At 51.9% G+C, this 12,034-nt stretch overlaps 1 protein-coding gene across 1 annotated transcript in view; it reads right to left on the bottom strand.

Annotated features, from left to right (window-relative positions):
- wdpcp (WD repeat containing planar cell polarity effector) overlaps positions 1 to 12,034 on the bottom strand; it is a gene marked incomplete at its 5' end in the record, with an annotated part of 118,208 nt that overhangs the window by 63,495 nt on the left and 42,679 nt on the right. Inside the window, one exon of the mRNA XM_084321911.1 lies at positions 2,797 to 2,994. Coding sequence (XP_084178037.1) covers positions 2,797 to 2,994 — 198 coding nt within the window. The remainder of the gene's footprint in view (positions 1 to 2,796; positions 2,995 to 12,034) is intronic.

The following is a 12,034-nucleotide window of genomic DNA, read 5'->3' as shown; positions in this document are numbered from 1 at the left end:
ACTCCGCCCGGTGACCAAACCCCACCTAGACCCACTCCAGTTCGCCTACCAGCCCAGACTGGGGGTAGAGGATGCTGTCATCTACCTGCTGAACCGAGCCTACACTCACCTAGACAAGCCGGGGAGCACTGTGAGAATCATGTTCTTTGACTTCTCCAGTGCTTTTGATACCATAAGGCCTGGGCTGCTGGGTGAGAAGTTGGAGGCGATGCAAGTAGAGGCCCCCCTGGTGTCCTGGGTTGTGGACTATCTGACGGGAAGACCACAGTACGTGCGCCTACGGAGCTGTGTGTCAGACAGACTGGTCAGCAACACCGGGGCCCCGCAGGGGACAATCCTCTCTCCCTTCCTCTTCACTGTCTACTCTACACCAACGACTTCCACTATCGGTCAGAGTCCTGCCACCTTCAGAAGTTTTCTGATGACTCTGCGATAGTGGGATGTATAAAGGACGGTGACGAGAGGGAATACCGGGAACTGGTAGTGGACTTTGTCACATGGTGCGATAAAAACCACCTGCAGCTAAATGTGGCGAAGACCAAGGAACTGGTTGTGGAGCTGGGGAGGAGGAGGAGTGCACCTGTGACCCCTGTTTCCATCAGGGGAGTTGATGTGGACATGGTTGAGGTGTACAAATACCTCGGTTTGCACATCGACAACAAACTGAACGGGTCAAAACATGCAGAAGCACTGTACAAGAAGGGCCAGAGCCGACTCTACTTCCTCAGAAGGCTGAGATCCTTCAATGTCTGTACAAGGATGTTGAGGATGTTCTATGAGTCGGTGGTGGCGGGCGCCTTCTTGTACGCTGTGACCTGCTGGGGCAGCGGACTGAGAGCAGTGGACACAACCAGGCCTGGATAAGCTGGTCAGGAAGGCCAGCAGCGTGGTTGGGGTGGAGCTGGACTCTCTAGCGAGGGTGGCGGAGAGGAGGAGCCCCGCTAAGCTCCAGGTCATCAGGGAAAACCCCACCCACCCACTATACACAGACTTGGCTGACAGGAGGAGCATGTTCAGTGCTAGGCTCACACTACCCAAATGCAGCACTGAACGGCACAGGAAGTCCTTCATTCCAACAGCCATCAGACTATATAATGCATCACTGTGCCTCACTGAATCACTGAGCACAGAGCGGCAGCTCATTAGTGGCAGGAGGACGCGACTAGCGGGGGGCACTCCACAACAACAGGGGGCAGCGACGGCTGCCAGACATAGATCTAGGTCTTATTGGAACCCAAGGAGGACAATACACTACCTAAAGCATACTGCACCTTGTGACACTGTGAATACTGGAATATATATTTCATATTTCATTAGTTAGATGTAAATTATAATTATATTGACCAAATTGTTTACCCCATGCTCAGTATGCTCAGTATATTCTTACTGTATTTATTTCTGTATATTTTATTTCATTTAATTTTACTCTACTCTTATCCTAGGCAACTTGATTTGATTTGTGTTATCATTCTAAATTGTGACCTGTCCTGTCTAAATGTTTAAATGTTGAGCGATTTGCAGTGTCTAATTTCCCACGGGATAATAAAAGTATTTCTATTCTATTCTATTCTATTCTATTCTATTCTATTCTATTCTATTGACATGGACCACATACATTGACAGTGTTGTGAAGAAGGCACGGCAACGCCTCTACTTCCTCAGGCGCCTAAGAAAGTTCCAAGTCAGTCAGAAGATCCTTAAGAACTTCTACTCATGCACAATAGAGAGCATCCTGACTGGCAATATCACCTCCTGGTTTGGGAATAGCACCGCACAAGACCGTAGCAGACTACAGAGAGTGGCCCGTTCAGCCGAATGCACAATTGGAGGCAGGCTTCCCACTCTCCAGGACATTTACAACAAGCGGTGCATGGGTAAGGCTAAGAGAATTATCAAAGACTCCAGCCACCCAAACAACTGCCTCTTTGAACTGCTGCGGTCAGGCAAGCGATACCGGAGTCTCATGGCAAGCACAGAGAGACTCAGAAGAAGCCATCAGAATGCTAAATGACAATAACACTATGTAACAACCATCAAATGCACTCACAGCACACACATCCACACGCACACACTCACTTTAAACAAACAACTCACTGCAGCACCCACTTTAGAACACCTAAACACACTTTATATTTATTGGTAAAGAATTTGCACTACAACCCATACCTCATTACACCTTACTGTAAATTGTACCTAAATTGTACCTCATCCCATTTCTGGTTTGTATTGTATAGTATATTGTATTGTAACTCAGGTACAATCTAGTCGATCGACTAGATCCGTTTCCGGTTTGTATGGCGCAATATACGCCCAAATCATATCGATTATTGAGTTATGGCAGCGATCCATGCACGCCAGTGTGTGTCTATAGTCCCGCAACGATATGTGACTGCCGGACGGATTTCCCAGATACACCGACATCACCAGATCCACTTCCGGTTGTAACTCGCCCGATCATCCACCAGGCCGCAGTATTGAGGCGTTGCACTGTTGTGCAGAGTCCCACTGTATCAGCAGAGGCTGTGTGGCGGAATTATGAATGCCATGGCGAAAAAAGTTAAATATGATCTCAATAACATCGTGCAGCGTGGTTTGGCAGAGTTCGCATGACCAGCAAACCCGTCGTAAGCCGTTTTTGGCGGTCAATGTGTTAAGAGCGTAAATGTATTTGCTGATATATTATATTATTAAATGTTAAAATATTAAATGTTTACATAATGTTTGACGTTTGATACACCCCCAGAGTAGGCAGGGCCATGGCCATACTGGACCTACCGGTTCCGCGGTGCGTGGTACCTTGACACCATCAGTAGGTGAGCAGCTGAGTAGGACCAGGTTGCTCCTGTCTGTGTGCGTGTGGCTGGGGGTCCAGGGCCACAGCTCCTCACCGGGGTCCAGGGGCCACCAGCACGCCGCCGCGTCCTGGAGACAGTTCACACCCACGCGCCTGACCAGCCGGCGCCCCGCCCCGCCACGCATCTCCACGCTCACCACCTGGACAGAGACACACGTACGTCAATGCGTGCACACAAGACAAGTAACCATAGTCTGCCAGACAGACAGATACACACACGCACGCACACAACGTTTAAACATATCCTAAAACCAAAAGAAGGGAAAATATGAGCAATGATTTGTGTAACTGAGGGGTACAATTCCCTGACTGTATTGAGAGTATGGTATTATTAAACCACTACTTAGTTATGTACTTTAATTACTGGCCATACAGTACATGATATATCTGGTGAACACCCACACAAGAATACGGCAATGACAAAGAAAGTTCTAGTTAGAGGTATTTATTATTAGAGCAGCAACGGTAGGTTACAGATTGAGAATTATAATTGCGCTTGTAAGGCGAAGAACACTTAAAGTAGGTCAAGAGCGTAAGTCCATGAGAATAGTAAGATGGGTATAACTGACGCCACCTGTAGCATAGTAATTACATAAGGCACACTCATAGTCAGCTGGAGACACTAGGGGGTTCCCTCCGGTTGTAAGCCGGCAGGGTAGAGGAATGTTCGGGAGCAAAGTCTGGATCAACGCGGAATAACGAGGCTCCAGATACAGGAGCCAGTGCAGTACTCCCTTGGTCCTTAGACAAAGCAACAGCTATAATCCAGTATGCACGACAGCATGGATGAAAGCTAGCCAGCCTCTGGTCCTAGAGGCGGGCTCGAGGGTGCTCCTCACAGGGGTAGATCCCACACAGCAGTGGGGTAGACGGTTCTCTGCTCCAGCAGCCACAGTACCAAAGCAATATAATCCAGCCGGAAAAGGCTCTGCATTCGCCGGTGTAGATTCTCCGGTGTACATATCCAACGGTTCTCGTCTAGGACTCCTCGGGTGGTGGCACGAGTTTAGGCCGCCCAGCCTGGATAAGTGCACTAGCTATAGGTACGACGAACCGGTGGTAATGCTGGTCACTGTAGAACGGTAGCCGCACGATACACTATAAATAGTAGACTATTACTTCACAATAGAATACGTCGAACTCGACGATACGGCGTTAAACTCTGACACTTTAGCTATATATTCGCACGCGGTTCTCAAGGCTCTATTCAGGGGCAAAGAGGCCCACTTCATGGCACGTTGTATCATGGTGAAGGCTTCAACGTTTAGGATACTCAGTACTGCTGTATCCACCTGCGACGTATTTATACGTAAGGTGAATAATCTAGTGCCAACCTCAGTTCTGTCTCGTATTACTGCGCAAACCTGGACATGTTGAGACATGCCTTGGCGTTGTCTTTGAACTTGCCATTGGGGGTATGGCCGTTGGCGCCTAGGGGTCGCTGTCCAATAGGAGAACGAATATTATGGTCTGGCTTGTACCCAGGTAAAGGGATATTCCGTGTATATATACAAAGAATATACCAGGGATATCAAACGATATACAAATATTATACATGGGATCTCAAGCAATAAATATATATATTCGGTTTAATCTGACCCTTTGTAACAGCCGCCTCCTAATTAGTCCGCACCTAATTAGATAAGCAGAGACAGATTAACCGTCTTGTCAACTACTCAATGTCCGTTGTGGGGAGTAGGGCAATTCACAAAGTCAGTGGGTCATGGTCGTCATCAAGGGAGTCAGGGAGCCTTGGCAACTCTATCAGCCTCGCCACGGGTCGGGTGTATGTCCGTCCCTGGACAAGAACTTCTGCCGCTCTGACCTTTCCGTCGGCACCAGTGATCACTTTGCTTACGCGGCCGGCCGGCCACATAGCTCGGGGTAGTGACTGGTCTATGATCATGACGACTGTGCCCTCCGTCAAGTTGTCTCCATCTTTTACCCATTTCTGGCGGGTCTGTAGAGACGGTAGATAGTGGAGGAGGAAACTATTCCAAAACTTGTCAGTTGACTGTACCTCCACATTCTTCGGCCGTTCTCTTCCTCAGGTCTGTACACCGTCTGTGGGAGCGCGGGGTCCAGCCGCCCCATCAAGAGAGTGTTGGGGGTGACTGGGTCGACATCTGCTACATCACTTGAGACGTAACCGAGGGGCTTTGAGTTCAATACTCCCTCGATTTCTGTGAGGACTGTCGTGAGGACTTCTTCAGCCACGGTCTGGGCCCCAAGCACGGCGTACAGGGCTGTCTTTATTGAACGTACTTCTCGTTCCCAGGTTCCCCCGAAGTGAGGGGCGTTCGGGGGGTTAAACTGGAAGTCAATCTGAGAGGGAGCGAGGTGGGTCTTAAGTTCTGGGCCCATAGCTTGGAAGCTCTCTCTCAGCTCTCTTTCTCCGCCTTTGAAGTTTGTCCCGTGATCAGACAATAGTATAGACGGTTTTCCTTTCCGCGCTGTGAATCTCCGGAAGGCCATAAGGAATGAGTCCGTACTCATGGTTGGAAGGAGTTCTATGTGTATCGCTCGGGTGGTCATGCATTTGAATACAATGCCCCACCTCTTCTCCGTCCCTCTTCCTTTCTTCACGTACAGCGGGCCGAAGCAGTCCATACCGGTGGAGTGAAAGGGCTTGTCGCCAAGTCGGAGGCGACAGGGAGGCAGGTCAGCCATCCTGGGTATACTGGGCTGTGCTCGCCACTTGCGACAATCTAGACAGGTCCGCTGGAAGCGTCGTACTGCTTCTCTTCCTTGCAGTATCCAATAGCGACGTCGGATCTCAGCGAAGACTCTCTCTGCCCCAGCGTGGTGCACATCCTCGTCGTATTTCTTTATGATGAGCTCTGTGACCTTGTGTCGGCTGTTGAGAACTATAGGGAACTTGACGTCATCCGTTAAGTCCGGGGCCCTTCTCAGACGACCACCCACTCTGATGAGATCATGGGCGTCGCGCTCAGGGGCCAAGTGGAGCAGTCTGCTGTCTGACGGGACTGGCTTTGATCCCTGCAGACAGTCTAGCTCGTCGGGGAACGAGTCTCTTTGGGCTCGCTGTAGCAGAAGGAGTTCTGCTTCTTCGTAATTAGCTGCATTAATGTCAGTAGTGGAGGGAACCTCAGGGTGGTGCCACAGGAATGTCTTTAACTGCGCACTCTCAAGGGTGGGGCAGTCGTCTATGTTAGGGTCGGTGGGAACTGGTGTGTGCGTCAGCCCACAGAACATAGATTTCTTCATCTCTACCTCCTCTTGACTAGCCTCCCGTGGGGTGGGGTTAGGCCACTCTTCTTCCGGGAGCTTGAGGAACTCGGGACCGTCACTGTAGATATTGTGACGTGTGAGGTCATCTAGGGACATTCCCCGTGTGATGACATCTGCTGGGTTCTGTTTTGTGTCCACGTACCTCCAGCATGCTGATTCTGTTAAGTCTTGGATCTCTGTGATTCTGACTCCCACGAAGACCTTGTATCTACACGAATCGGACTGGATCCATGTGAGTACGGTCATGGAGTCTGACCACAGGATTGTTCTTTGCACCGGGATGGTGAGTTCACGTTGGATTAACGTGGCGAGTTGCGCGCCTACTAGGGCTGCGCAGAGCTCTAGACGCGGGATCGATTGTTGCTTGCGGGGGGCTATCCTTGAGCGAGCCAGGATGAAGGCGGTATGTATTTCTCCTCCCTCCTCTCGGGCCCGCAAGTAAGCCACCGAGCCGTAGGCTACTTCTGAGGCGTCGCTGAAGACGTGCAGGTCCATCTGGCACGTCTCCAGCCGCACTGTGGGTGGGAAGTAGCTGCGGCGTATGTTGACACCTGGGAGCGAGTTGAGTTCCTTTTCCCACTCTCTCCATGTGGAAGCAAGGTGGTCGGGTATGGGGTCGTCCCAGCCCTGTTCCTTGTCCCACAGCTCTCGCACAATCATTTTTGCCCTGGTGGTGTAAGGTAGGATACATCCCAACGGGTCATATTGTCTGGCGAGTGTTCTGTATACGCTCCGTCTGGTGGTCGGTAGTGAAATCGACCTTCCCTGCTCCTTGGTCAGGGGTGTGTGTCTGTAATGGAGCGAGTCTGTTTTGAAGCGCCAGACTAGTCCTAATGTCATTTCTTGGGCTTCACCTGGGATGGTCGCCATCCAGGTCTCGCTGCTTGCTGCCTTGTTCTCTGGGGAGAGGCTGCGAAGTACTTGAGGGTCGCTGCTGGCCCACTGCCGGAGATCAAAGCCGCCTTTGATCAGGGAGGCGCGGAGCTTGAGTAGGAGGGCCTCGGCCTCTTCTGGCGTCGAGACGCTTTGTAGACAGTTGTCCACGTAGAAACTCCTCTCTACACTTTGTCGGACCTCCTTGTCAGCTGCTGGGTCCTCTGCGACATGTTTTTGCAGTGCGAACGTAGCACAGCATGGGCTGCATGTGGTTCCGAAAGGGAGGACCTCCCATTGGTAGATGGATGGTTGCTCATCCCCGATCCTCTCTCTCCATAAGAACCGCAGCAGGGGCTTGTCCTCTTCCACTAGTCGCACCTGCAGGAACATCCCTTTGATGTCGCCGCTGATGGCCACCTTGTCTTGGCGGAAACGTAGCAACACGCCTAGTAGAGAGGGGCCGAGTGTTGGGCCGGGCAAGAGTTCTTTATTCAGATTCTGTAGTCCGATCTGGTAGCTGCAGTTGAACACAATACGATCCTTGCCGTTGTGGTGGACCTTGTGGTGGGGCACGTACCATGACTCGGTCGTCTGATCGGCCTCTTGAATGTCAATTTTCTTTATGTGTCCCGCTGTGATTAGCTTGTCAATCTCAGCGCGGTACACAGTGGCTTGAGTGGGGTCTCTGGCTAGACGCCGCTCGGTGTTCAGTAGATATTGCTCCGTCGCTTCTTTTGAGGCGTGGAAGGTGGGCATACCCTCTCGCCTCAAGAGTGGAGTTGCGTATCTCATCACTCCATTGACCTCGACTCTCTTTGTCCTCTGCTCGAGGAGGGGTATGGCATAAGTGTCTTCCTTTGAACGAATGAGTTTCTTTTCATTCTTAAAGGGCATTGTGTCTAGTGTCCATAGCCTCTCGACGTGCTGTAAGAGGGTGGTGTCTTCTTCTGTCATTCTGGAGTGGAGGCAGCGAGTGGCTGCTGGTCGGTTGGGAGACCTGGAGAGGGGGCCTTGTAGTGTCCATCGTAGGCGGGTCTCGACTGCTGCTGGACAGCCTCTGGGCCCTATGTGGACCCGGTCCGTTGGGACGATGAGGTGTGCGTGGTCGGATCCTATGAGCAGGGTCGGGGTGGCGCCGTCGACGAGCGGTATAGGTAGTTGACGTAGGTGCACGTATTTTTCCATCAGCTTGGGGATGGGGTAGGTGTACTGTGACAGGCCTATGTCTTGGCTGGTGAAAGCGTTAGTAATCCTATACTGCCTCTCGGGCTGCCCGCTTGCTGCGATAGTGAAGGAGACGTTTTCACCCTTTATTGTCTTCAGGTCTCTTCTTATAGTACGAATCGTCATTGTTTCTTCGCTCCCCCGCAGACCCAGCCGGGCTGCAGCGGATGCGAGGAGGAGAGTCTTTTCTGACCCATCGTCAAGGACGGCGTAAGTGTCACTCGGACCACTTTCAAGAGCACTCGGGAGCTCCCGCTGCTGGCGGGGTCGATATACATGACGTTTACTCTGGTGCTGCTTGGGGGTGCGAGTTTCTTCCTGTTGCTGTCATGCAAGACATCCAAGTGGGCGCCGTCACACCTGCTGCATTTCTTCTTTAAGCGGCACTCGGCTGCCATATGGCTGCGCGCACAGCGGTAACAGCGGCGGTTGGCTTTGATCCACTGACTCACTTCGTCGGCGGTCATCTTCTTGAAAGTGTCACATTGAGACAGCCAATGTTCTTTCTCGCAGTACTGGCATACAATCTTCCACTTCTCTTTCGTCGAGGGGGTGTTGTGGTTCTTGTGCCGCGGTACTGATTCGGCTTGGTGCATAACGGTCACCAACCGGCGGTTATCATTGGATCTCCGAGGTCCATCTCTTGGGCTTGGTCCACTCCGCACGAACGTATCCAGTCGTAGGCTGCTGACTTCTCTCGTGAGGAAGTCGGCCAGGTCTAGGAGGGATGGCTCGGGACCGTCGGGATCACGGTGGTCTCTCTGCCGCCTAAAGCGATCTTGGCGGGCTGGAGGGAGCTTCTCTAATATTCGTTCTACATTAGAGTTAGCATATAGTTCGTGTCTCCCTTTTTCCTTTTGAGACCCCAGCATCCCTACCAGGGATTGTACCTTGATAGAGAGGTCATCCAATGATCGATTGTCTGTGGCTGGGGGGAGACGGTCAATATTCCTTATTTCTTGTATCACGTAGTCCCATATGCGTCCATAATGCTGGTCGAGGGCTACTAGAGCCGCGGAGTATGGGGTGCTTGAGTTGGAATATGCCAGCGCTATATTATGCGCTCTGGGCACCTTGAGATGCTTGAGGAGGATAGCATATTTGTACGACTCATCAGGGACGTCGGACATCATAGTCTCTAAGCACATCCGTAATTCCATGTACTGTGCTCTGTCCTTGTGCGTAAAGTCCGGGAACGTCGGTGTGCCAAGGTGCGATGCCATGGATGGCTGGCACATCGGTGAGCGTTGGGGGAGAGGCCTCCTGGGCGAGTCTCCCCGTACGTGTTGTCGTGGGCTGGTACTTGGTGGGTACCAGGGGCCGGGTACCCAGGTGCTGTTCCTCTGTGCTGGCTGTGCGTCAAACTCACCCTTGAGTTGAGTCTGGGGTTTGTAGCGCAGTGCCTCGGGGGTGAAGTCTGGGCTGTACTGGACCTCCTGGTCCTCTTCCTCTGCTAGGTCTTCTAGGTCTTGAAGTCTTCTATTCAGTCTCTCGGCGGCATAGGCCGGCTCTTCCCGGTTGCTGGGTCTCGTATGGACCGGTCGGGGAGGGGGTTCGGAGACGTGGATATGATCCTTCTGTTGGCCGGGCTCCGGGTCACTTGGTCGGGTAGGGGAAGGTGCCCTAGACCCTTGTCGTGATGATGCTCTGGAGCTCCGTGCGGAGAGAGGGGGTGTCGCCCTGGCAATCAATTGCTCCATTATATGCGCCTGTAGCCGGTCGCTTCGTGCTGGATGTGAGCGATGTCGCGCTCTGCTTCACGCTGGGCTTGGGCTGCGTCGCGCTGTGCATTGGCGGCGTCGCGCTGTGCATCGGCGGCGGCGCGCTGTGCATCGGCGCGGTCTCTTTCAATGTTCTCTTCCGTCTGGAGGCGTCTGGTCTCCAGGCGTATGCGGTCGTCTTCACTCCTTTGCTGCGCCTGGAAGCGCTCTCGCTGGGTTGCAGAGTGTTCGCGTTCACTAAGGGCTTGCGCTTGGAGTTGCGCGTGAAGGCGCTCTCGTTGGTCTGCAGATTGTTCGCGCTCACTCAGTTGTTGAGCCTGCAGGCGTTCTCTTTCCATGGTAGAGTGTTCGCGCTCACTTAGTTGTTGCGCCCGGAGGCGCTCTTGTTCCATGGAAGAATGTTCGCGCTCACTAAGCGTCTGTGCTTGGAGTCGATCGCGTTCAGTGGAGGCTGCCAGGGTGGCGATGAATGCCTGCGCCAGCATCTTGTCCGCTTCGCTGGGGGAAGACACTGACGGAGGTGATCGGCTTCTGACAGTGCTCGTTGGAGATCTGTTCACTTGGCGCGCCCCGAGGTCTATCTCCTGGGCGCGCTTCTCTTCTGGTAGTGTGTCGGGTTCTGTCCCTGGAGCGCTTTCTTTATCCTGGAGCTCTCCGGGGACCGTCCCGTCGACGTTGTCTGGGGGTATAGTCATGTCATGTCCCCCCTGGTCCCCCCCGTGAGCTTGGTCAGTTACGTTAGAACCCACTAGGGTCTCTACTGGCAGGGTCGCCTGGTCGGTAGGATTTGACATGCTTTTACTATCCGCTTTTTCCGCATTTAACGTCTGTATAAAGCTAGGTATTAGACTGACAGCGTATTCCTCTAGGTAGGGAGGTGGCTGACGTCTGCGCTGCGGGCGTTCTAGCTTGGGAGAGCCGCTTGGGGAGTGTTCACCGCTGGCCATGGTTAATATCAATATTATATTTAGATATTACACTGATATTCCTCCGGCTCGAAGGACCAATTGTAACTGAGGGGTACAATTCCCTGACTGTATTGAGAGTATGGTATTATTAAACCACTACTTAGTTATGTACTTTAATTACTGGCCATACAGTACATGATATATCTGGTGAACACCCACACAAGAATACGGCAATGACAAAGAAAGTTCTAGTTAGAGGTATTTATTATTAGAGCAGCAACGGTAGGTTACAGATTGAGAATTATAATTGCGCTTGTACAGTAAGGCGAAGAACACTTAAAGTAGGTCAAGAGCGTAAGTCCATGAGAATAGTAAGATGGGTATAACTGACGCCACCTGTAGCATAGTAATTACATAAGGCACACTCGTAGTCAGCTGGAGACACTAGGGGGTTCCCTCCGGTTGTAAGCCGGCAGGGTAGAGGAATGTTCGGGAGCAAAGTCTGGATCAACGCGGAATAACGAGGCTCCAGATACAGGAGCCAGTGCAGTACTCCCTTGGTCCTTAGACAAAGCAACAGCTATAATCCAGTATGCACGACAGCATGGATGAAAGCTAGCCAGCCTCTGGTCCTAGAGGCGGGCTCGAGGGTGCTCCTCACAGGGGTAGATCCCACACAGCAGTGGAGTAGACGGTTCTCTGCTCCAGCAGCCACAGTACCAAAGCAATATAATCCAGCCGGAAAAGGCTCTGCATTCGCCGGTGTAGATTCTCCGGTGTACATATCCAACGGTTCTCGTCTAGGACTCCTCGGGTGGTGGCACGAGTTTAGGCCGCCCAGCCTGGATAAGTGCACTAGCTATAGGTACGACGAACCGGTGGTAATGCTGGTCACTGTAGAACGGTAGCCGCACGATACACTATAAATAGTAGACTATTACTTCACAATAGAATAAGTCGAACTCGACGATACGGCGTTAAACTCTGACACTTTAGCTATATATTCGCACGCGGTTCTCAAGGCTCTATTCAGGGGCAAAGAGGCCCACTTCACGGCACGTTGTATCGTGGTGAAGGCTTCAACGTTTAGGATACTCAGTACTGCTGTATCCACCTGCGACGTATTTATACGTAAGGTGAATAATCTAGTGCCAACCTCAGTTCTGTCTCGTATTACTGCGCAAACCTGGACATGTTGA

Source organism: Notolepis coatsorum (genome assembly GCF_963971535.1).
Source record: "Notolepis coatsorum genome assembly, chromosome: 9".
Taxonomy (NCBI): domain Eukaryota; kingdom Metazoa; phylum Chordata; class Actinopteri; order Aulopiformes; family Paralepididae; genus Notolepis; species Notolepis coatsorum.
This window is presented reverse-complemented; position numbering and strand designations above follow the sequence as displayed.